General features: G+C 49.5%; 1 protein-coding gene and 1 long non-coding RNA gene across 11 annotated transcripts; one reads left to right on the top strand and one right to left on the bottom strand.

Moving 5' to 3' along the window:
• Positions 1 to 4,542: 4,542 nt before the first annotated feature.
• Positions 4,543 to 11,498, bottom strand: LOC140692924 (GDP-fucose protein O-fucosyltransferase 2-like). Of its 10 annotated transcripts, none has more exons than XR_012068552.1 (4): positions 11,237 to 11,365; positions 9,657 to 9,907; positions 6,411 to 6,540; positions 4,543 to 4,817 (listed from the first exon to the last, which is right to left on the bottom strand). XR_012068552.1 is itself a non-coding variant. In XM_072957137.1 (4 exons), the coding sequence occupies exons 1-3, from the start codon at positions 11,245 to 11,247 to the stop codon at positions 6,425 to 6,427; spliced, it is 306 nt and encodes a 101-aa protein (XP_072813238.1). In that variant the 5' UTR covers positions 11,248 to 11,365; the 3' UTR covers positions 4,543 to 4,817; positions 6,411 to 6,424. The 10 variants fall into 10 exon arrangements, 4 of the variants coding, with proteins under 4 accessions (XP_072813238.1, XP_072813239.1, XP_072813241.1 ...); XM_072957137.1 differs by having other exon boundaries at positions 6,411 to 6,468; XR_012068551.1 differs by having other exon boundaries at positions 4,561 to 4,820.
• Positions 11,499 to 11,683: 185 nt separating this feature from the next.
• LOC140692928 (uncharacterized) lies at positions 11,684 to 25,329 on the top strand. Its single transcript, XR_012068562.1, has 8 exons — positions 11,684 to 11,891; positions 16,943 to 17,029; positions 17,373 to 17,412; positions 20,436 to 20,564; positions 20,908 to 21,041; positions 23,475 to 23,558; positions 23,695 to 23,807; positions 25,145 to 25,329. It is a non-coding gene; the product is annotated as an uncharacterized lncRNA (long non-coding RNA).

The following is a 25,329-nucleotide window of genomic DNA, read 5'->3' on the forward strand; positions in this document are numbered from 1 at the left end:
GCCATATTTTAAAACAAGGCTTGGGCCACAACAACACGCTGAGAGTTGTTGAGGAGGAGAACATAAAGCTGCATATGGACATGAAAGTGTTCCAAGTCCACTGCTCGAAAAAACTTAGTGAATCATACGTCCAGTTGATTTGAAACTCCCGATAAGGAAATAACTCAAAAGTGGGAAAGACATATTATTAAATAGTGGTAGTGAGCAATGAAATCCAAGAAGGTTATACCTATATTTTCATTGTTAATATAACAAACTGAAAGCAACTGTCTAAAAAGTAGCAACTGGAGGACACATACACACACACACACACACACACACACAAACGCACACACACACAATCTGGAACAGCAGAGAGTTAAAATATGCTAAATTTATCATTATTGAGGAACAGGATCTAATAGATTATTTCATTTTTGATAGTGTTATAGGAATACTGGTCCAATTACATATAAAGTTATGAACTTAGAGATGATTTATAAAAATTTAGAGAGAATTTTCATTAAAAGGCAATATAGCTCCAAATCATTTAGGAGAAAATTAACAATAAAAAAATTATTCAATCCAGCTAATATGGAATAACAGAGACCATATTTACCATTCTAAAATAAACCACTAAATGGATACAATATATGAAGCAATGATTTTTAAGACACGTGGAAACGATCATCCACTAGGACCTTGCCTTGCCACCTCGATACCAAGGCTCCTAGGCCTCCTACTGCCATCACAAAGGATGTCCACCAGGAGGCGACATTTCCTTCCTCTGCTCCTACTGCAGAGCCAGTCCTGAGCAGTCCTTTTCCAGGTGTTGGCAGGCAGCTCCCAGAAGTGCTCTCGTGGGCCTTGGTCCCTTTTGGCCACCAGCAAAGGGATCAAGGATGAGCAGTGAGCCTCCTTCCTCATCCAAGACCTAGGAAACTATCTGACTTCTGAGCAGCCCTTCACTCTTGTCTGCTGTCTGGTACTCTCCACCCGGCTTCCCGAGTCCCCGGCACGGGCAGCCTGCACGCTGGCCACAGCCCATCAGAATCTGTTCCCCCGCCAAGAGGCCACGCGTGATCATGAGCAGGGCTCCAGGCCTCTGGAGCAGCATGGCTTGGACTGCGTCCTGGCCCTGGGCGCGCGAGCTCCATGCCCTTGGTTGAGTCAGTTAGCATCTCTAAGCTAAGTTTCCTTATCAGTAAAATGAAGACATATCAATATGGAAAAAAAATCAGACTCAGGGGGGAATAAATTTCTGGTGACTGAAGATTTTTTAAAATTTTAATTATACAGCAAAAGACATCATACAAATTTTACTACTTCAGAAATCTAAAGGACAGCTTCTACTGTTAAAACTAATGCATGTACGTACACAAACACACGTGCAGACACACTGACTCTGCTCCACATACTTCCCTACACACAAACGTACATGGACTCATGTATCACACACACACCTACCATACACACAACCACACACGTCCTCAGACGCACACACAAACATAGCATACTCACAACCACATACATCCCCAGGCGCAAACGCTCACAGCCACACACACACTCACAGTCATGTACCACACAATTCCTCAGGAGCGTATGTGAGCACACACACGTCATACACACCTTTGGCGTTATTCTAAATCAATTTACAATTGAGGGTCTCAGTGTCCATCGTTTTATCCGCTCAGAAGATCCTGTCTTCGGGGAGTGAAGCAGGAGCCCCTCCTCTCTGGAGATGGTCTTTACCACCTATAGTCTCAGTAGAGCCAACATAACTGCTCTGGACCTTTGGAAGTGCAGTTCCAGAGCATACCTGGGAGCTCACATCCTATATATCTAAACATTTTAATTGCAGGAGGTTGTAAGTTCCTGCCTTTACAAATATACATTCATTGTAAGGGGAAAACCAGGTTCAAAATTAGAATTCCCAGACCCCGGGGAGTCCTGCAAAGAAAGTGAGCGTGTGGGGAGAGCTGATTCTCAGTCTCTGATCACTAGCCTGACCCTTTTCTTCCCAATGCTGGGTCCATCCCTTGCCACAAGGGGCCTTGGATGTGCACAGGGGGACACTCAGATTTCACGTCAGGGCTCTGCATATACCCTCCATGCAAACAGCTGCCCTTTGGCCTCTCTGTGGGTCCTGGGAATTTGAACTCCAGGGAGAGCCGGTGCAGGCACTACAAATGGGTCAGGGGCTGCTGAGACGGGGCAATCGGGGTCCTGGTTTTCTAGAGCACGGGATGGAGCCAATGACCATGTCCCATTGGCCCTGCTGACTCCACCCGATGGAGGGCACGGCCAGAGGAAGTGTCAGGGCCAGGGGGACCCTCTGCAGTGCAGGACCCAGGGTAGAGGGCCCCCTTGCCGGGGTCTAAGGAGAGAAGCCCTAAGGAAAGGTCTGAGGAGGCTGTAAGGTATCCAAATTCCCATTAATTAAAAAGAAAAGCTTACCACAGGCGTGCGAGGGAAGGGTTTTGTTATAACAAGGGAAGGCACTTGCCAAGGTCTGGCCATAGAGGGCTGGTGGGTTTGCCAGGTTGATGAGGAACTGAGAGGCCGTTAGCCTCCCCTGGGTCTAAACACTGCCTGAATTCCTCCAGGTGACACTTAAATGCAGTGAGACTTGGAACCCTCTCAAGTTGTTAAAATATTCATGGTGAGCCAGTCAACTCTCTCCTCATTTTTGGCTATGAAAGCACGATAAACACAGGTGGGAATCTCCTCAGCCTGTTGGTTGGTTCATTGTTCATCTGGCCCCCCCTTATTGTAGGAGCCTTTATCACATCACCCAGGGCTGACCCATCTCAGGATTACAGATGATTTTCCGCAGGTGGCATCACTTGCTTTTGACACGAAGGAGGCATGTTAGCCACCTCCCAAACACTGAGGCTTCTCCTGGGAGGAGCCTGCAGACACCCAGTCCAGCCTCTGCACAATGATACTCCTCAGTGTCACTCCCAGCTTGCTGCCCTGGTCTCTAACTCTGGCCAGAACCTCGCTGGATTGTCAGTAAATGTCACCCATTACACCACGTCTAAGCTTGGGGTCCAGATGTGACCATGGTTCTTATTTTCTTCCCATCGATGGATTGTTTGATCTTCGTGTAATCGTGTCGGCAGGAAGGCCAGTACCGCCCTCTTGAGGCCTCCCTGAGCCGCCTCTGTCTATAACTGTCCTAGCGCCCCAGGGGATCGGGTCTGAAGCCTGGCATTCAGACACGAGGATGACAGCTGGAGAGACAGTAATCCACTCCTGCTGTGGCTTCTGCTGAGGTTCGATGTGGCCATGAAAACGGATCCCACAGGCCCTGACTTCACTTTACTCGCTGCAGGGATGCTCCCTCACTGCCGCGTTCCCCCCAGAGACCGAGGGCTTTCTGCTTGTTCCCGAAGGCCCCACCACTGAGGCGGCACTGGGTCCAGTGGAATGTCCAGCCTGGTTCTCCGCCAGCCCTTAGGGCTTTCGTGGGGCCTGGAATATCAACTACCCTCCCCTTAGGGGCCAGTTTGTCCTTTCCAGCCAACAGACCTAGGTCATAAGCACTTTAACTCACCTGAAGGTGTTTTTCTCACTTCAGGTGCAGTGAGGACTGGGTTTCTTCACACTTCAAGTGCCCCCGGTCTGGATGCAGACAGTCTGGCTCTCCCCCCAGGCCTGCAGGTCCCGGCCACACCTGCTGCTGGTCACTGAGTCTGTGCTGTGTTCTCTTCCAGGACAAAAGGTGCACTCTGCCCCTACCCCGCCCCACCAGCGGTGGCAGAGGCGGCAGACAGGCAGGTGAGCTGGGGCATGAGACCTTGCCCGCAAATCAGTGCCCCAGAGGCCGCTGGTGACTAGAGGGACCCCGGGGCAGAAGGCAGCATGGGAAGGGTGGAGGAGGAAGGTTCAGGATAAGGAGATGAAAGGGGGAACTGATAGCACTGTGAGGACCTCGACCATAAAAGGGAAGAGAAAAGACAGTGACAGCTGGAGCGGTGTCGGCGTTAAAAGTTGCAGGCTATTTTTTTAAATTTTACTAATTACCAATATAATTGACAGATTTCTTATTTTATTAAAGATAATGTGCCATGTCGTATAACAGGATATAGTATGTTATTATTTATTAAATAACACATAATAGAAGATATACTAGCATATTATGTTCTGTTTATTTATCAGATTGTATATAATACATATATAGGTGTTTTTATACATAATATATAATTCATGCATCTATATAATATATAACCCATAATAAATAATGTAAGATTATGATTAATATATAATATAACAAGATTACATAACAATAATGATGTAATTTTACCCATTGTATATCTTGGTTCATGACACATTCTCATCTTAGTTGTCTGTCAGAGATATTTACGTATTAAAATTAATATTATAAGACACAGTTATGAACATATTACCCAGCATCATAACAGGAATATTGACAGTGACATACTGTGTCCTCTTTCCCTATCCTGCTCTTGGCCTCTTCTCAGAGGAAGTAACCAGCATCCTGAATCCTGGCTTACCCTTCTCTTATGTTATATTCACACACACAATATTTAAGATCGGTTAAAACAAATGAACTGCAGGTACGTGCAACTAAATGGATGAATCATACACTCTATGTTAAATTGAAAAAGTAAGCCCTAGAAGGTAGCCTATAGTGTGCTATGCTTTTAACTTTGTAAATATATGTCAACTAAACTCACTAAATTAAGAACAACTACAGCTAGAGTCCAGGTGGGAGAGAGACGGATAAAAGGTAAAGTGAGCAGATTTGCTGCAGGTGAGCGAGTTCCTTTCCAGTAACATGTCATTCTCTCTGAAGCAGGAGGCAAGGCCATCTGCTGGGAGTCAGGGAAGAGACAGAGGGAAGTTTAGAGGTGTGCAGAGAGCAGAGAATGTTGACACCACTGAGTGATAAGTGGGGAAATGTGCTCACTAGAGAAATCCTGGAGGATTACAAGGCAGTGGCAACATGGTGGGCATTGATTTGTCGTCTTAGAAATCTGTGCTGGGAGAGCCTGCTGCCTGCAGGCTCAGAACAAATAGAGCTGGGTGAACCGAGATAGAAGTCGTCCTGGTGAGGAACTGGAAAGATCAAGGGTCAAGGGGGTTTTGTTTGTCATAGAGTGCTGACTGTGGATGCAGAGATGGAAGTTGAGGAAGTGGAAGTAAGAGCAATGTGGACAGGCAGGAAAGTAGAGGAGTCAGTGCTTGATGCCCCAGTGAGGGTGAAGGAGGGCCAGGGGGGCTGGTGGAGAAGCAGCCGGATGGCTAGAGGTGGGCACTTAAAGGAGAGAGGCTGGAACTGGTATGGAGACACGCCCGGGTATGAGCCCGGGGGTAGGGTGAATGGGGGGTGGCTGGCTCAGGCTGACGGAGAGGAAGACCCTAAAATGACCATACTGGGTGGTGGAGGGAGAATCAACTTTGAAGTCTTGCTGGTAGGAGGTGAGGCAATACAGAGTTGGTGGTCCAGGTGCTCCTGACTGAGGCAGATGAGCAGGGAGGCCAGGGTGGCAGGCACTGCTAGGAAAGGATTTGGGTTTTCTAGGTGCTCCCAAGAGAGGAGGAGCAGTGATCTGAAGGTGGAAAGTGAGCACAAGGAGGTCAATCCAGGCACCTGATCAAACAGGGGGGTGTGAGGGGGCAAAGCGTCAACTCCAGAGATGGTGGCCCAGGAAGCAGGGGCCACAGGGGAAGTGAGGGGAAACTCAGAGAAGAGAGGGAGAAAAGGCTTCTGGGTGTAGGGGGAAGAGAGGCCCCAGGACAAAGGAGCACAGAGGCACCGTGATGAGGATGGACAGGCTCTATGGTGACACTGCAGGGGTGGCTGGATCTTTGTCCTGAGGGCTTAGTTTGGGGGGACTACTGACCTCATGAGGACCCCCCTCTCAGCAGCCTGGACAGAGGCTCTCGCTCCTGAGAGCTGTGTGGCCACCACTATTCCCAGAGGGGCTCTGCCTCCATCTTCTCTTATCAGACTTTCCTGCCCAGCCCCCGACCACCAGTGAGGGAGCCTGGGCCTCGCAGCTGCTTCCCATGGAGGGACACAGGCTCCTCGGAGAAGCAGGCTGATCTTACTTTTCTCCGTAACCTAGGGCCTAGCAAAGCGCCAGGCCAGGTGTGGGCCATGTAGGGGCTCAGATACTTACCAAACTAACTCAAAGCAGTAGAATAGCAGAGTAGGAGGAAGTGACCACTGAGCTCACAGAGTTCACTGCCCACACCCCCATTCTACAGATGAGGAATCAGAGACAAAGCGGTGAAGTAGCCTTGGCCAAGGTCACACTGCTCTTAAATGCTGGCTGTGTTGGGCATGCCAAGTGATGAGCTGCAGTGAAGGGGCTGAGAGGGGGCTCTGGGGCCAGACAGCTTGAGTTCAAGTCCCATCTCTGCCATTTATTAGCAGTGTGATTAATGAATGTCCTTACCTTTAAAGTGGAATTCATACTGGTGCCAACTCATTGAATTGTCGTGAAAAGAGCGTTCCTGCAACAACAGGACAGAGTTCTCTAAGGGTTTGCTGTTGCTTTGTTTACTATTATTGTCACCAAGTGAACCCTGAAATGAAGAACAAAGGCAGCAAGAATTTTTATTTTAAAGGATTTTAAAATCCTCTGATGAATGTTTCATTTCATCTATTCAAGTTTGCATTTGACCCTTATTAAGGACTACACAATGGATGACTTTTGACGCAATCTTGCTTCATGTCTTTAATTCTCACTAACGACACAGGCTATTTAACAGGCAGCAGTTTCTTTTCCAGGAAGAGGGACAAAAGGCTAAAAATGACTCAGTGTCTCTCGGTCCCCAGTGAGTTGGTTCTGACCTGCCAACCCAGCTTTGGGGAAGTGCCCGCTCCCCCTGGGTTCGCTGAGCTGCCCCGCAGCCTCCAAGGGGCACTATATCCCCACACGAATCCAGTCTCTTGGTTCCTATCTTTGCTTCAGATCCCTCAAGGACTGCCCATGACCCAGGGCCCCATCTGCCCCACCAACCTTGGCTGCTGGACTCCAGGACACTATCTTGGGTCTCAACCATCCTCTGTTCCTATGACAGTCCCACTATTCTACATTTTGTCCTTCATGTGTGGGCTCCTGTGGCTTGCCACACAGCAGGGGTCTCCCCGTCCTCCACCTTGGGTAACTGCATTTTCCTGCATGGTGCCTAGCGAACCCGTGTGGAGGCAGGAAGAACACAGAACAACAAGTGCTCAGAGGGGCTGCCTTTCCCACTGCAAGGGCCCTAGAGAGCTTTCTCCCAGCTGGTTATTCACAGGCACTGAAGCTGTGGAATCTCGATCTCACCAATTTAAAGGGCATCATCACTAATTACAAAAGCAATCATTTCTTCAGAAGCAAAAGGAGAAAAGACTTTGTGTTCCCCACCTCCAACTTTTTTCCTCCACCTTCAGATGTTCCTCATCTCCGGGCAAGGGTAGAAAGCAACTCACAGAATATTATTTTTGAATGTTTTTTCCCACTTTGAAGATTGCTTTCCCAGTACCGATGAAGGCTAGAATGGTTTAGCTTTCCAGGACTGAGTATTCAGAGGCTTGGGGGTGGGAGGTGAGATAACTCATCAATATTGAACCTAACAGAGACATTAAAGGTTCTATTCTAACCAGAAAGGAAGCAGGACGCTATAGAAACAGGAAAACCATAATTGGAAATGCAGTAACGATTTACAAGAGAATAAACTTAAAGATGTAAAAATGAAAAAGGACATCAAAATAAAAAAATGTGGGAATCGGAGAGGGGAGCAAGAAAATATAAATTTTTTTCTTTTTTTTTTCTTCGTTATTCTTAGGATGTGTTGGAGCCTACGTGATTATTAGTCTAAAGGAAATAGATATAGTAATGGATTGATATATTTGAAGAATAAGGTAACCACAATTCAAAAGCATACAATAGAGTCACAAAAAAACCAAAAAGAAACACTCAAAATGGCTTAAAGACTTAAATATTAGACAAGACACTATAAACTTCTAACAAGAAAACATAGGCAAAACACTATTTGACATACATCTCAGGAATGTTTCCCTAGGGCAAACTAAGCAACCCAAGCAACAGAAATAAAAGCCAAAATAAATAAATGAGACATAATTAAACTTATAAACTTTTGCACAGCAATAGAAACCATAAGTAAAACAAAAAGACAACCTATGGAGTGGGAGAAAATATTTGCAAAACATGAGACTGACCATGGCTTAATTTCTAGACTATATAAATAGTTCATACAACTTAATGAGAAAAAAATAAACAACCAAATCCAAAAATGGGCAGAAAAACTAAACAAGCAATTCTCCAATGAAGACACACAAATGGCCAATAGGCATATAAATAAATGCTCAATATCGCTCAATTATCAGAGAAATGCAGCTCAAAACTACAATGTTATCATCTCACAACAGTCTGAATGGCCATCATTGAAAAGTCCACAAACCATTAATGCCGGAGAGGCTGTGAAGAAAAGGAAACTCTCCTACATTGTTGGTGGGAATGTAGTTTGGTGCAGCCACTGTGAAGAACAGTATGGAGATTCCTCAAAAGACAAACAAAACAAAACAAAAAAAAAAAACCTTATCACCTAATCCAGCAATCCCACTCCTGGGCATATATCCAGAGGGAACCTTAATTCCAAAAGATACCTGCACCGCAATGTCCACAGGAGCACTGTTTACAATGGCCAAGACATAGAAGCAATCTAAACGTCCACTGACAGATGACTGGATAAAGATGTGGTATTTAGATATAACAGAATATTACTCAGTCATAACAAAGAAGGAAATAAGGCCATTTACAGCATCTTGAATGGAACTGGAGATGATCTCAATAAGTGAAATAAGTCATACAAAGACAAGTATCATATGATATCATTTATATGTGGAATTTTTAAAAAATGTTGCAAATGAACTTATTTATAAAACAAAAACAGACTCACAGACTTATAAACAAAACTTAGGAGTTTGGGATCAACAGATAAAAATTACTATATGAAAAACAGACAAACGACAAGGATTCACTGTAGAACACAGGGAACAGTATTCAGTATCTTGCAACCTATAATGGAAAAGAACCTGAAAAAGAATAGGCTATGTATATGTACAACTGAATCACTATGCTGTATACCTGAAACTAACAAAACAGCTGTATATCTGAAACTAACAAAACATTGTAAATCAAACACATTTCAACTTAAAAAAAATTGATAAGCTCTAAATAACTTTATTCAGAGAAAATCTTGAACTCTTCCTTCTTAAAAAACTTAAAATGGGTAACTTGAGCAGGACCAAATTATACTGGATGGGCAGTTACATATCTTCTCTAGCACGGGTCCGTTGCTACACACACACATTGTGTTTGCCTACAGGTAAGAACAGCCCTGAGTGCACAGGGAGTGAGTCCTTCTGGGACAAGGCCTCAGTGGTAGTGGCCTCCTTGTCACTGCTCCATCTCACCAGGAGGCCAGGGTTTTGACAGGTGAGGGGACATAGAGCTCATACATTTCAAATTGATTTCCCGAAAATACTATGGAAAAACCAAATTCACCTGCAGTGTGGGAAACATGAGCAGGGCCCCTAAGCAGACAGACAAGCCCAAAGTAAGATGGCCCGATGTTCAGATCAGAACCAGGACAACGACAACCTGGCCCCAGTTAAATGACCACCACCTCACCTGCAATGAACTGCTCGTATTCAATGTCAGGGATGTTTCTATTGAGACTTGGGAGGTCAAAGGAGTCGGACCAGGGAATCCAGACCTCGTTGATGTCGGGGCTCTGCCAGTGGTAGAGGTGGCCCCAAGGGGATAGCACCAGTACCGGCTCCTCCATCTTCAGCAGGGTCTTCAGGAGGAAGGCAATGTGGATGCAGACGTTCCTATGGAGGCTGATGCCCTCTGGAGGGTTCAAGTCACACAGAAGGTACCTGGCAGGGAGCAAAGGAGAGCGGGTCTTCAGGGCCAGGCCTCTGCACAGGAATCCTGGCTTAGATAGAACAGATACAACGGGAATCCCTGCATAGCCCATGGCCTAGACTCCAGAAACATTCAGCAGCTTCTGGTTTATAAAGTGGAGGCACTGCCCACCCATCTCCATGTGGTCAATTACTTCAAGTCCGGGAACAGTTGCGGAAGAAATCTTGGTGTCTGTCTAACCCCACTAAGCACCTAACTAGCACCTGAGCACCCGTTCCCCAGGGGCTCTCAAACTTCTTGTTCTACAGAACCGTATACAATCTTAACAATTACTGAGAACTCCAAAAGGCTGTCATTTATGTGAGTTAAATCTATCAATATTTCCTGTGTTATAAGTTGAATAAGAAGTTAGAAAAAGTGTATGAATTCACTTAAAAATATTAACAATCTACTGTATGTTACCATTAATACTCTTAAACTAAATTTAATTCTATTTTTCAAAACAAAAATCATTAGTGAGAAGAATAGCAGTGATTTTAATTTCTGCAAATCTCTTATGGACTGGTGAGAGCTGAATTCTCCTATCTGCCACTGCATTCCCTGTTTTGTGATATCACAGGCCAGGGTTTCCCTGCAAAACCCCACAGGAACTCGGGAGAGCAAGAGTATGCAAAAGGCAGGTGACATCCCGGCGTTTCTTTGAAAATGGTCTTGCACCTCAGTGGCCTTGGATACACTTTGATAACTGCTGCCCTATCCTAGGCGAGACTCTTCTACACTAGAGCCAGGCAAGGGTCCTGGATTCTGTAATTAGTTACGGCCACCACAACCCTCCCTTCTCTGTGTGTTTCTCACAACCTCCATTACTGCAGATGAGGATGTAATCCTCAGCCGGGGCCTCTAATCCCAGAAGACTGCTAAATTCAAGAGAGAGCGTCCAATCTGCCATCCCTACATCCCGCACAGTTTGAGTCAAGCCCTAGATAACTGCTTACCGGCACTGACCCTTGTCTTACTCCTGAGGTTGACAGAAGGAATCAAGATCTGGATGGGACTGAAATTTCCCTGCAGATAAACAAGGCTGATAAACAACCCCATTCCAACATCTGATTCTGGGGCTCTTCAAAACCCTGGTAAGGCCCCGCTTCATCTAAGATGGGTCCTCCGCCTGCCCTTCCCGGGGGGTTCTGGGAGGCCACGGCCACCAAGGGCGACCCAGACTCGCGGCCCTAGCCCCAGGGCCTGATGGGGAGGAAAGCTTGAGGCTGTGCCCAAGCCCTGCCCCGCCCCGCCCCAACACACTCCCAGGCACCACAGCCCTCCCCGGCCAACACCCCTACCCCGATCCCATCCCGGTTCATGTCCACCTGCCCCGCTGACGGCGCGGAAGTACGTTTACCGTCTGTGGGACGCCGCCCCAGACAGGATGTCGGCCGCCGACTGACCAGGCCAGAACTAGTCGTCAGGCCAAGCAAGCCGCCATCCCCAGCAGCAAATGCCGCCATGGGTCCCAGGCAGTTACACACTTCCGGAGCCCGCTCCCCGCCCCAGAAGCGCACGCTGGCCCGCGCGGCGCGCGGTGCCTGTAACCATGGTAACGCCGCGGGGCCCTCCCCTAGCGCTTGCGTCGTGCATCCTCCCGAGTCTAGATGTGTGAGGGCAGAACTTGCGGAGCCAATGGGAGCCAGGGCGCGGCCAGGACGGGGGTGGGGGGAGGCTTTTGGGATAGCTGGGCGGGGCCGTGGAGGGCGTGGCTGCGCGGAAGTCGTGACCTGCAGGTGTCGCTGCCCGGAGGCTGGGGCGGTGCTACCACCAGTGGGCGGGGCAGAGGGGCAGCTAGGCAGCGGGGCAGCGAGGCAGCGGGGCGGGGGCACCCTCACATGTCCCTGTGTGGAGATCAGCCGGGGCTCCGCGGCCTCCGATTGCACTGGACGTGGACCCAGGCTACCGGTGGGCGAGAGAGAGGGCTGAGCCCAGGCACGCACGGCTGGCCAGGTAGGGCACCTGAAATGCAGATCCGCCAGGCCCGCTGCCGGCCTTGAATACGCGCTGCTAGGCAGTTTCCAAGAAGAAGGGATCTGTCATAAGATGGGAGGTAGGGCTGGGGTGCCAGATGCCGGGTTGTGTGCAGTCTCAAAGGAGAGCCATGGTGAGAGGGAGCAGAGCAGCCCCTGTGTTGGCGGGGCTGTTTGGGGTATAGGTTGGGGGTGGTGTGTGCCTTGCTCTATGGTCCCCCAAGAACCCTCATTCCAGAGCAAAGTGCTCTTCTCCCCCCGCCCCTCACTGCACTCCCTGCCTTCCCCAGCACCACCTGGGGTGTGGTCATGTCGGGGAAGGGATTGCCCAGGGAAGGGGCTCATTCAGGGGCAGGGGCAGGGGCCACTCAGCAGGGATGCTGGAACTGACTGCGATGAGGTGCTTCAGAACTCCCCTGGGATGGGTTTCTAACTAGTGGGATGGAAGGGCCTCTCCTTCCTGGGGTGCCGTTGGGGGAACTAGATCCATCATGAATGTCAGCCCTGAAAATGGAGGTTGCGCTACATCCATTCCTAGAACGAAAAATCAGGCCTCTCCAGCCAAGGTGACTCAGAAAGTCATTCAGCAATGTTCGGGGTCCCCAGTTTAGGCTTTCAATTAGAGCTGAGCAGCTCAGGAGGCCAGATCCCTGTCCGTGGCTCCAGGAGTAGGTTTTCTGCTTGGGGACAAGATCCTCACAAACACCTGTGTCTTTGTGGGTCACTCCCCTCTGACAAGCTGGGAGGCAGGGTGCAGTTGTGAGAAATCGTGTTTCCATGAGTAGAGGACCACCAAGTGGTGGGGGCACAGGAGACAGTGAGAAAAATTCCCACAGCCTTTCTGGAATCAAAAAGCTGGCCAAGGTGAAAAAGTGTATAATTTGTTTTATTGAACAGGCTGCTTATGTACGTTTGGAGGGCCAGGTTCAAGGACTCTGCACCCCTCCAGGACAATACCCTCAAGAGAAGAACAGACAGAGTAGGAGGAGATGTGGGGTTTCTCCCAGGAATGAGGCAGAACAGGGATTTCTGCAGATATGCAAGGAGACCCCGACCACTGAGCACGGGGTTACAAACTCACGTGACCCCTGTCGTGTGTGGCTTGGGCTCTGGGTCTGGCCCGATCATGTATTCTTCCAGCTGAGTTCCAGAAACTCAGAGGGTAAATTTAGAGGGGCTGCGCTTGGAACTCGGTGTGGAGACGGAGGGTCCTTTACCCTGAGTCTCCTCAGCCTAATCACTGTAGCTGAGTTCCAACACCACCCAGGCCCCCAGGGTGGCCGTGGAGGGAGAGCAAGCCTGGCAGGTGACCCAGGGGTCCCACTGCTGTGCCCCTCCCTTATCTTTGTTCCCTATCACCCCGGAAGGTGCGATTGTCTCATGTCATGGTGACAAGCCTTCTCTCTTCTCTGTCAGATGGGGTCCCCATCCCTGCTCAGTCTTCTCTCTGCATGGATGCTGAAGGACCAGGCTCACTTGAATTTCTGAGCTTGAGCAGTAAGGTGGAAACAAAGAAACCAATGGAAACAAAGAAACAAGTGATTGTGGCAAAGCTCCCCACCACAGAGAAGCTGCCCTGAGTGGAAGGGAGGGTGTGGGCATGCCCATTTGTTTCCTGTCTCCCAGTGCTCTTTGCTTTCTTATTGCAGACCTGCATGGTTACAACAAAATAATCTGCAAAACTGAAAATATTTACTCTCTGACTTTTACAGAAAAGGCTGACCAGCCTCTGGTTCCCGTACCGGTCAAGTGATTGGAGTATCTTTCTAGTTTGGAAACATCTAGGCAGGCCCAGGTTTGCAAAATCCTTTAAGAGTAGTTGCGGAGTTTTGTTTCTAAACATTTTGATGGCTGTACACTTCTGAGCTGAGGTTGTGCTGTGTAATTCTGAGCCGGGATTTTCTCAAACTGTTTCTCATTTCTTATACCGGACACCCCTAAATTCCAAGGGGAATGGGATGTTAAGGAAGCCATGGAGTTTAGGAAAAAGATACAGATTTCATTTCCATATAAGCATCGATGTATCTCCATCCTAGGCAGTATCGGTTCTGTAGGATTGATAGGGGAACTAAATAGCAGCCAAATTTATAGAAAATAGTGGGTCATTGGGTACACAAGTTCTTCTTTTCAACATTTTGGTAATGTTTGCAGTTTAAGATGACCATTCCTGAGAAACAGGCAGCCACTTAGAATGATATTGTATTTTCCCTGAACCATACTCAATTTTTATTTCATAAACAGCAGGAAGGGCAATCGCACCTCCAACACTTGGGGACCTCAAAGATAAAATGTAACTTTCTGAGAGCACACTCCCCTCGTCTCCCCTTGCTCTTTTCACTGTCCCATTGTCCCTGAAGGCTCTTTCGTATCTTCTGCTCATGACTCCAGTAACTTCCTCCTCTTTCCTCAGCTGGTAAGTTTACTTTTCTTCTTTGACCAAGCAAACTGAAGCCAACAGAAGAGAAATTTCACCAGCAACTCCCAGCACATCCGCTCGCCTTCTGATGTCTGTAACCTCACTCTCGCTGCCCCACCTCTTATTACAGGTGACATCGAAAGCCAGAGCATTCAAAAGTCGCCAGGGGGGCCATCCATCCAATCTTCTCTGGGCTGTCACTCCCACATCCATCCTCTCTGTCACTACCTGATCTATTTTTTTCTCCTGCTAGTTGTCTCCTATCAGTATATAAAAGTCCATCCTCTTAAAAGGAACAAACATCACTCCTTGACTCTAATTCGCCCCACCAATTGCAAGCCTATGTCTTTGCAGCAAATCTTTTATGAGTAGTTTAAACTCACTGTCTGCATATTCAGTTGAGCCATCCCCTTTTGCACCCACTCTGGCTTTTCCCCTGATCCCTTGCTGTATGGAAACTGTTCTGTCAAGGCCATCAGTGACCGCACGTTGCTAAATATAGTGGTCAGTTTTTAGTCTTCATCATGCGTGGCCCTTTGGCAGCATTTGACCCAGCTCTTCCATCCTTCCTTCCCCGTGTTCCTGCTTTACTTAGCCTCCAGCCCATCACTCTGCTTTCAATCCACTGGCTGGTCTTTTGCCAACGTCTCCACTTTTTTCCAAACATTTATTACGAATGTGCCCAGGAGTTGGGTCCTGGGTCTCTCCACTATCTCTCTGCTATACTTTTGGTGGAAGCAACTAGATTTGGAAATTGACATGCCATCAATTTCTCGATTTGTTCAAAACTCCCTGATTGGCCCTTTCCATTTGGAACTCTCTCCCTGATACTCATATTATTTTTCTTTCATTCATCTTGCTTTCACATTCATACGTATGTTCTACTGTGTAAATTACTTTTCCAAATTTTAAATCAGTCCATAAATATCATGTAAAATGCTCAGATCTCTATTATTTCCACTAAGATGCTAATTCGACCATAGAAAATTTTTGCATTTCTGTATTTATGACAATAAAGTGAATAGTATTTCTACAAGCCTCACAGTTAAACAGTGTGTTTGTTTGGGGCTATTATGTAACATGAAATAATGATACATCAACATAGTCCTTTTTCATTTAATTTTATGTAACACCAAGATGAGGTTTTTGCACTGAAGACTGGTATTATTGAAATTTTACCTACGTTATGGACAGTCAGTTTCTGTGAAAGCCCTCATTTCTCCCCTTTTCTGATATATTTTCCATTTGGATATTATAACTTATAACTTGGAATGAAATAAAATTACAATTTCATTCACATAATAAAATTAATACATTCAAATTATATATTTTAATGTTAAAAAGAAAGAAAAAAAAACCCCAGACTCCTCTACCTATTAGGCATTTCTGTGGCAATATCTAATAGACTTCTTAACCATGACATTGAAGAACTGAGCTGATTCCAGCCCCTTTCCACCTGCTCAGCCCCATCTTGTCCCATCCCCTGTGGATGGAGAGGACATCCATCCCATTTTCCAGGTCCAGATGTTGGAACCATGTTCTTTCTCTCTCTTTCTCTTACACACACACACACCCATACACACACACACAGCAAATCCAGCTTGTTAGAAAATTCTGGCTACTCTGTCTTCATTAACCACCTACTCCCTGTTCCCCACCCTCCTAGGAGCCACCTTCAGCCTCTTCCTGGACACCAAATAGCCTTCTTCTTCCATCTTTGCTTTTCTACAATCTCATCCACACAGAGTCAGAGGGAGCCTATAAAAGCATACATTGAGGGGGTGGGTGTAGCTCAGTGATAGAGCACATGCTTAGCATGCATGAGATCCTGGGTTCAAACCACAGCACCTTCACTAAAATAAATAAATTACCCTCCACCCACAAAAAACCAAAACAAAAGCATAAATTGGACATCACTCATCCCATCAAAACTCGCCAAAAGGGTCACCATTTCATTAGGAGCCAAAGTCGTCCCAAAGTCTTCGAGGACCCGGCGTGTTCTGCCTCTCCGTGCACACTCTTCCCGTCATTCTGGGGGCCTCTGGCTCCAGCTCTTCCTTATTCCTCCGGATCTATGCTGCTTCAAGTTCATTACTCTGTGAGATCTGCCAGGAATGCCTTATTCCCTCCTGCCTGCCTCGCACCCCACCACCATCACCTGAGTTTGCTCATACCACTCTTATTTTTCCCCGAGCTCTTGCTACCCCCAACATGCTGCCTGTTTCCTCTGCTAAAACTCTGAGCCCCCAGTGATGGGGAGTCGTGTCTATTTTCTTGACTAATAAAGCCCAAGAGCCTTGGGATCGGGTCTAGTTACTAGATTCCCATATGTCGTAGGAGCTTATACAGATTTGCTGAATGAATGTAGAGGTCCTGGTCCAATCTGATGGAGCACTTGTGTGTCCTGCTGAAAGAATAACTCTCCTTTCCTCCTGAGGGGGGTGACCACTTCCTTGGTGATCAAAGGCAATATCTATTATCTTTATGCTGCTAACATTAGGCGGGGAGACTGGGGGATCGTCATTTATATTTTAAAATTTGATTCACTCTGCAGATTGTCTTCTGTCTATATACCCTTTTGAGAAACCATTTATGAGTGATCATTCTTCCATCAGATTGAACAGGATCCAGGGGGAAGTACCAAGCCTGTCCCATCGGTCATCCTGTGTGTCATGTCCTGTGACCCAGTGGATGCTCAGCACGTAAGTGAACCGACAGGAGTGAGTGAAGAGATGGGAGCATCTCATTATTGTTGTGGCTGCACTCTGTTCGATGCCTTGAGATTTGGGGGTTTAAAAGTGCGAAGGGGAGAGGCCAGGTCCTCTGTGCTCTTCCTGAGTGCCCTGGACTTACCCATTCCCCCAGCCCCCTCTGGGCAGCCAAGACCAGGAGCTGGGCCACCAACGATTGTGTTGATCAATAATCCACCTCACCCAAAGTACGGGGGTATGAGCGGCCAGCACAACTGGTTGTAGACTCTGGAGTCAGGTCCTTGGAGGAATTCCTCACTGAACGATGTTTTGGACCTTTTATTTTTCTCTATAGCCTCCAGCTGAAGAAACAGATTACCTTAGATACATGAAAGGTGAGGACACATATTATCCCCATGAAGCCCAGGTGGGGATGGGAGTCTGCTGTTTGTACAGCCGTTGGGCTCGTGTTGCTTTGGGCATCCCTGTGCCTGAACTCCTGCAGTACACTCGGTGGTAAGAACGGGGTGCCTGGCAGGGAGGGAAGCAGGTCGGGAGACTGCACAGCTGGGGAGACGTTAACTTGGGGTGAGCGGGAGCCGGCTGATGCATGGCATCTCGGTGCAGGGAACTCTCCACACTCAGAGAGGTTCCCACTCCCGCAGGGTCCCTTTGATCAGGGTGCTGGATTGTCAGCAAAGCAGGGTCCCTGTGAGGATCATGGTGCCTTCAGGCAGTGGGAAGTGAGGGGTCCAGTGTCACTTACATTAACTGTGCACCCGAAGCCAACCCCCGTATCTTTCAGCCTGTTTCCTAATCTGCATAACTGGAATGATGTTAACCATCCCGAAGGTTCGTTGATGGGCTGGGACACACTAGAAAGCCAGGAGCTGGAATTCCTCTGTCCCCTGATTGTTAACCTTCCTTGCCACTATTTGCTCTCACAAGCTCAGTCTCTCTGTCTCTCTCTCATTCACTTGTAATTTTCTCTCCTGCTCTGGTTTCATTTGATTCCCACCCTCCTCCCAATCCCCAGATGAGTGAAATTAATTTCTGTGTGTCAGTTCCAAATTCCCGGGAAAGATGCTCTGTCCCCTCTGGATTGGTTGTCCAAACAATCAGTTGCAGCCAGAGGAGTGAGTCCCTCTGTGACCAGTGGAGGGGTTCTGCCCAGCCCCCAGCCACCACTGTGGGAGCACATAGCTCTCCGAGGAGGAGGTACTGGCTGTGACTTGGTATCACTAAGTGTGAATTTATGTCTCCTCTTGCCCCACCTTCATCCTCCTAAACAAAGATGAAAATTAAACACTCTCGGGATTTGTGTCATGGAACACTCAGGGATCCATGGGGCTAAGAGGGCTGGATTCCCTGCTGAGTGTAAGGGGATACAGTGACTCCCCAACGAGAGCCTGTAAAGGGAACAAAACCGGCCCCACCGTACACTTAGGGCTCTGAGTCCACGTGACGTTGAGCCAGGCTTCTGACTACAGCTCAGAGGTCTGGTCCGACCAGGTTAGTCTTTGAAACCAACCAGCTTTGGATTCCTCAATCCCTCCCTGAGGTTTTACCTGAACCACAAGCTTCTGTATCTCTGAAGACAGATGATGAGGACCCTTCACGTAAGGCATTTGCACAGCCCTGTGCGGGAATTTGTGCTGCACGGTCTGCCCAGCGAGCTGACCGAAGTTGGTATTTTACTGATCTTAGAAATAATCTGGTTTCCTGATGCACTATTTCACTGAACAAGCAACAGAAGCCACCTCTGGCTGATAAAAGCAAAAAAGGGACTTAATGAAAAGATACTGGGAGGGTGCATGGAGTGGCCTGGACCAGAGCCGACCCGGGGGCCGTAAGAGATGTTGGGGAGCCACAGGCACCAGGCTGGGCAGGGTGCTACCGGGCCCCCTGCTGCCCCAGCAGGGACCCCCCCCTCCTCCTGACCCTCTACCTCACTGCAGGTTCTTGTCCTGGCAGGGCCAGGTCACACTGAAGCCACCAGCACACACCTCAATGGGGAGTTGGCCCCGTCTCAGCTGAGGGCATGCCCAGTGTGGGGAGGTGCCCAGTTAGAGGAAAGCGGGTCCCCTACTATTCCGAGTTAACATGCAAGTCAGTGCCCATCACTCAGGAGAGCCAGGCTGGTCAGACTTCATTGTGGTGACTAGGCCGTCTGAGTTCACTTATTACTTTTTAGGTTGGAAGGCCCAAGAGGGAGAAAAAGTGGAGGTACTAGTACTTATTTTATATTTCCCATGTACCAGGTGCGGTAAGCAAGCCACTTCAGACAAGGCCCAGAACAACCACATAAATAGTCCACGGAGCAAGTCGTGCAGTCAGGCCTCTGCAGCCCCGAAACCCGTGTCCTCATCAGTTCCGTAGTTACCAGTGGAAGTTGTAGGGATTTATGGGACTGTGTGCTCCTGTGGGGGCTGGGATGTGTGTGTTTAAATCCAAATCTTCAGAAACTCGGCTAGAAACACAGCCACTGACTTTCTGCATGGAGGCAGAGGAGGGGAGGCTTCCAGCCTCTGGTCCAGCTTGTGAGGAGCTCAGAAGTTGCTCCTTCTGTACTGAAAACATTACCAGAGCTGAGGGAGCTGAAAACCAACTGCTCTTCTTAGATCCACAAGAAAACAGGGGGAAAGCTGCTCCCAACACAGAGAGGCAGCCGGGCAGGCTTGGAGAGTCACAGCTCCCAGGGAAGGACACGCTTTTGTAAGAACCCAGGAGTCAGGCAGATTTAACAGGTCCCTGAGGCCAGCTGGAGGCTCAGCGTGGGGAAGTCTGAGTGTGAAAACTCCAGGGGGCCAGTCAGAGGGGCCCCCTACTCTTTTTCATACATTTTACCTCCAGGACCGTACCCTGTTCTCAGAGTGAAGATCATAGGAAAACTCTTCATGCTTCCTGCCAGGAAAGGAAAAAATAGCTCTATTGAAATACACCCAGAACATTCTCTTCCATTGTGGGGGGTTGTGTTTTGCTTTGTTTTTTTTTTTTAATTTTTAGTGAGAAATTATTTTACCAGAGCCTAACCTACCTAGGGGAAGGGAAAAACCTTCTGTGTCACCCAAATTGGGGTGGGGGGGAAGAGACACACTTGTGGAGGTCACAGCTCAGGGCACAGGCTCAATGAGAATAAATCACAGGACTACAGATGCCCTAATTTGTCCCACTCCCACAACACCTTACCTCCATATCAGTAGGGCCCCTGTGCAATGACAGGAATAAAATTAAAAGAAGTAAATGTCTCAGGAGTGTCTAAGGAAAACCCAAAGACAGCGGGGAGATGAAAACAAGGACACACAGGCGGCTTTAGCCTCTCGCACGAATAGCTGTAGCAAACTACACACAGCCAAGCCCCAGTAGATAAACAGAAAACCTCACAGAAGAAACTGTTTATTTTTGTTCTCTTACCCAGTGCATTCCATGGTGCATCCTCGCCTAGAATGGAGTGGAAGCAAGTCCATCTCAGAAGGGACATAACTGAAGAGGGATGGCTTTCCAGACTCTGAAGGGCAGAGAGAGCACCAGCCTGGGTTAGAGAAAGGTGAGGGGTGGGGTAGGGGGTGGGCTACCTTCTTCCCCAAATAAGGAACCTTCCTGGGGCCAGCAGAGTTGGAGGGAGGGCCATGGGGTGGAAGCAGCCAGACTTCTTCCTGAGAAGTGATAGGATGCCTCTAAGGGACCTTTCAGGTGCCCAAACTGGGTCCTGACTGTGGGAACCAGTCGGTCTGCCTCAGAGCCCAGGACAGAGGTGGGCGCACAGCAGGCCGGTCTTACTTGGCCGGATCCATTTCACTTCTCCGAAGCCCTGTGTAAAACATGAAGTGTGGACGGCCTGGTGAGCACAGCTCTGCCCTCAAGACCGGTTTCAACTCCTCTCTTCCCAGAGAACAGCATCTCTGAGCTCGTCCTGGGTGACCTCACAGAGATCACCCTAGTGGCCCAGGCTAGTGACCGGGAACATGTACCTTCCTGCAGCCAACCACAGACGTCCACTGATGCATCATATACTGGCAAAGATGTGAGTCCCTTTGCATTGGTCTAACAGCAGAGACTCTGCCACAGGTCCAAGAGGTGGTGTGTGGGACATGCAGGGGTGCAGGAGTGTACGCAGTGCAAAGGTGTAAGTGGTGGCAGGGGTGCAGGGGCTGTGGAGGGTGCAGGCAGTTCAGGGGTTTTGGGGGTGCAGGCAGTGCAGATGTGCAGAGAGTGGCAGGGGTTCAGAGGTACAGGGAGTGTAGGGGTGCAGGTAGGTGCTCAGGCACGTGGCCAGGATCAGAAGGCAAGTGCACATCCTCGCAGTCAGCCTGACCCCGGGAGGCTAGTGCAATGGTTTGGGGCGGCGGCGGCGGCGGCGGCGGAGGGTGGGAGGCTGCACGGGGAAGCCGGTCAATTTCTTCTCCTCCGTGCAGCCTGGCCTGGGGGGTGGGGCGGTTAGGTCCGGGGGCGGCGGCAGCGGCAGAGGAGCGAGGCGGGGATGCACCTGACGAACTGGTGGAATAGCTAGCTGCCTTTTCCTGGCTGCCGGGCCTGGGAGCGGCGTCTGCTGCCCCAGGTCGCCGGACACACCTGTCCCACTCAGCTTGCTGAGTGGGGAGAGTGGAAGGTGACATTAAGGGGCGGGGCCCACGTGGGGAGGGGTGCTGCCACGGGGTAGCAGGTCAATTCGCTCCGCTCTCCCCCGCGGGGGAGCCTGGGAGCGGCCTCCGCTGCCCTAGAGGCGGGACGCCGGTCTCCAGGTGAGCTAGGTCCTGGGAGGCGGGGGCAGCGGCGCCAGGGGGATGGGGGCCGTTCCAGGGAGCTGCTCCATTTCTTCTCTCCCCCGCGGCCTGGCCTGTGGGCGACCTCTGCCGCCGGAGATTTGCCTGAGGTCCGATTCCAGGTGAGCTTGCTCCTGGGAGATGGGTGCGGTGCGGTCAGGGAGCTGGTAAGTTTGTGGCTGCGGAGATAGGAAGGCTGCCCCGCAGTAGCTTGTGGATTAGCTCCATGTCTGCACCGTGTTGCCTGCAGGCGGCCTCTGCTGCCCCAAGTTCCGGGACACCCCTGTCCCACTTAGCCAACTGGGGGCGGGAGGCAGGGTAGTCAGTGTGCAGGAGTGGCTGGGGTCTGGGGCTTACAGCGGGGAAGCGGGCCCATTTGCTCCCATCATCCCCGCGGCTTGTCCTGGGGGCGGTCACTGTTGCCCTGGGTTACGGAACACGTGTATCCTAGTCAACCTGACCCTGGGAGGCGAGCGTGGTACGTTGGGGGTGTTGGCATCAGCGGCGGGTTTTCCCATGAAGCCGGTCCATTTGCTCCCATTTCCCCTCATGGTTTGCCCTGGGGGCAATCCCTATTGCCCCAAGTTCGCCGGACGTCCATCTCTAGGATAGCCTGCTCCCTAGAGGAGGCCACAGTGAGGTCAGGGTTCAGGAGCGGTGGCTGATGCGGGGGATGGGGATGCCTTGGGGAGTTGGTGGATTAGCTCCCATCTCCCCGATGGCTTGGTGTGGGAGTGGCCTCTCCTGCCCCAGATATGCAGACACACCTGTCCCATTCAGCCTGCTGGGGAGGGGCCCCCTGGGCGGTGACTTTAAGTTGCGAGGGTGGAGACGGCGAGGGTAGAGGACCCTCAGCGCGGAGCTTGTCAATTTGCTCCCCTCTTCCCCGTGGACAATCCTGGGGGCGTCCTCTGCTGCCCAAGAAGCCAGATGCCCGTCTCCAGGTAAGCTTGCTTCTGGGAGGCGGAAGCAATGAGGTCGAGGGGCAGGGGCAGCTGCCACGGCCTGCTGCCCCGCCCTGCTGCCCCGCCTAATGGGGCCACTTCTTCTCCTTTCCCCTGACTGACCTGGCCTGGGGACGGCCTCTCCCGCCCAAGATTCGCCTGACACACCACACCAGGTCAGATTGCTCCTGGGAGGTGGGCGCGGTGAGATCAGGGGGTGGAGAGGAGAGGGGTTCAGCCTATTGCGAGCTGGAGGATAAGCTCCCATCTCTCTGGAGGCCTGACGTGGGGGCGGCCTCTGCTGCCTCTCGTTCTCAGGTCACCCTTCTCAGGGTCATAATGTCCCGCGGGTGCGTTAATTTGCGGGGGTAGCGGGGTGAATGCGAGGTTATGGAGACTGTCACTTGGGAGCTAGTAGTTTAGCTCCCATCTCCCCAGCAGCTTGGCCTGGGGGCAGCCTCTGTTGCCCCAGGTCTCAAAGCACAGTTTTCCTGACAGCTTAGCCACCGGAGGTGGGCAGGTTGTGCTGAGGGGTTGGAGGCAACATCCAAGGCAGCGACATAGGGGGCTGTCCCAGGCCAGCTGGTCTATTTGTTCCCATCTCTACCTTTGCTGCCCTAGTTTCGCAGGACGTCCTTCTCCAGGTTATCCTTCTCCTGGGAGGTGGGCGCAGTGCATGCAGCCCAAGGTCTGGGCTCTCCCCTGGGGAGGGGAAGAATTCTCTTGTTCTCCTTTGTCTTTATTCTTCAGGGAAGGAGTTCCTTGACTCAATTCTTAATCCTGGGAAAGTGTAGCCTGTGTTACGGAAGAGCTGCTGGACAGTGTGGTTTCTAGGTGGGTTTTCACATCAGCTGATGCCCAAGGCAGGCAGGAAAGCTATTACCCAGAGCTTCTTAGTGTGGAGTTGGGGGATGGTCCCGCTGTCCTCACCATACTTTTTAAAAATGTGTTAGTCCCCTGTTTTTCCTAGGTGACATTTTAGGTTAATGGGTCACAGATTGCTGGCACACTCATCCCTGTTCTGAAACATCTTTTAAACTTGGGTGAAGTGATAAGTAGGGGAAGAAGATGATTTACTGAAAGGTAAGAATACTTAAATATGCATTAAAGCTACATTCTGTCAATCTTTCTCAAATGATTTTTCTCTGATTCTAAATCCACGACCTAGTGAATTTTATACTCCTGTGTAAATCGTTGACCTTCACATCACATTTGTTAAATGGTCAATGAGAGTTTTAAGTAGATTATTCCTGAAAGGAAAAGCTCAGGCTTTTGAGAATTCCTTGTCTGATATCACCCAGGCAGTCACAGTATAAGACAGAGCTGATATAAAAATCCCTCAGCTGCCTGACCTGCAAAGCTTCTGGGATTACTGATCCCTGAAATGCAGGTGACTCTTGATGATATTCTGGGGGATGGTTTATATGATCAGATTCTTCCAGTCCTGTAAATGGGTTCCGTGGCCCCAGCCCCGGGAGAACTGGTCATAAGGGCCATATCGTGAGGGGTGGAATGGGAAGGCAAGGTGTATGAGCTGGAATCACTGAGATTCCACACTCGCTAAACACAGACTCCAGAGCCTAATTGTTGTCAGGTTCTGTTCTGGATTTGAGAGTGTGTTCAGACATGATTCTTGCCCTTCAGGAGTCACTGCCTGGGTGGAAGTAACCTTTACACAAATCTTGGAAGGATGGCAATTAAGTAGATGGGCTGTTATGATTCTCAGTGTGCCCAGGCTTGCTCTTCCAGGCACTCGTGGGACTAACGAGAGTCATGTTATTCACTCATTCACTGATTTATTACCCTTGAATTGATCATTCGTCCCACAGTAAGTGAAACAAGGTATCAGAAAGCTGAGTTTTGTCCCCTCTCCTATCACTGATTGTATCTGTCAGTCGGGCACCCTGCGGGAGTCTCGTGGGTAAGACAGCACCCTGACACACATGGCAACCCCCTCACCACGTGAGACAGCATTGTCGATGCTCAGGTGACCCGATGTAGATGACGATGTTAAACCTGAGCGTTTTTAGTTATCTTGGCGACTCTGAAAATACAGACTACCTGTCCCTACCACTGAAGACGCTGAGTGTACCCCAGAATTCTGCATTTTAAGAAGTACTTTAACTAATTCTGATGAAGATGTTCTGAGTGTCGCATTGAGAAAGAGTGTTGTGCGATACAGCAATATTGAGGATTCTCAGGGAACGATGTCTTTTCAGGATGGTCCAAGGGCCCTCACTTGAGACTTTGCCTTGGGTTTAAATTTATGTGTTCAGAAATGATGTCTCTCACTTCCAGTGCTTGTAAGCGTGCTATGTGCAGGGACTTGCACTCAGTAGATGGCAAAAACTATGATTCTTCAGGTCACCGAGCTAGAGTGTGAGCGATATTTTATTTTGGTTTTCTTTATAACAATGCAGAGTCTCCCGAGAAGAGATTCAGACTGAAAAGCTTTGTGTCAGACTTTGGAAGACCAGTGGTGCCCAAGGTATTCTCTGGCAGCGCAGTGATGAATCTCGGTCCCTCTTTCACTGCTACGTCAATGAAGTGGACCACTTGGACAAGGCCAAAGCTGGCATCTCAAACTTTGCCCTTGACAGTGATT

This window comes from Vicugna pacos, unplaced genomic scaffold, assembly GCF_048564905.1.
Source record: "Vicugna pacos unplaced genomic scaffold, VicPac4 scaffold_19, whole genome shotgun sequence".
In the NCBI taxonomy this organism is placed as follows: Eukaryota; Metazoa; Chordata; class Mammalia; order Artiodactyla; family Camelidae; genus Vicugna; species Vicugna pacos.

Excerpts from the sequence above, each read along its gene's own strand:
- LOC140692924 (XM_072957137.1), bottom strand. Across the intron at positions 6,469-9,656 it reads ATACGAGCAGTTCATTGCAG|GAACGCTCTTTTCACGACAA; the intron begins GTGAGGTGGTGG and ends CTGTTGTTGCAG.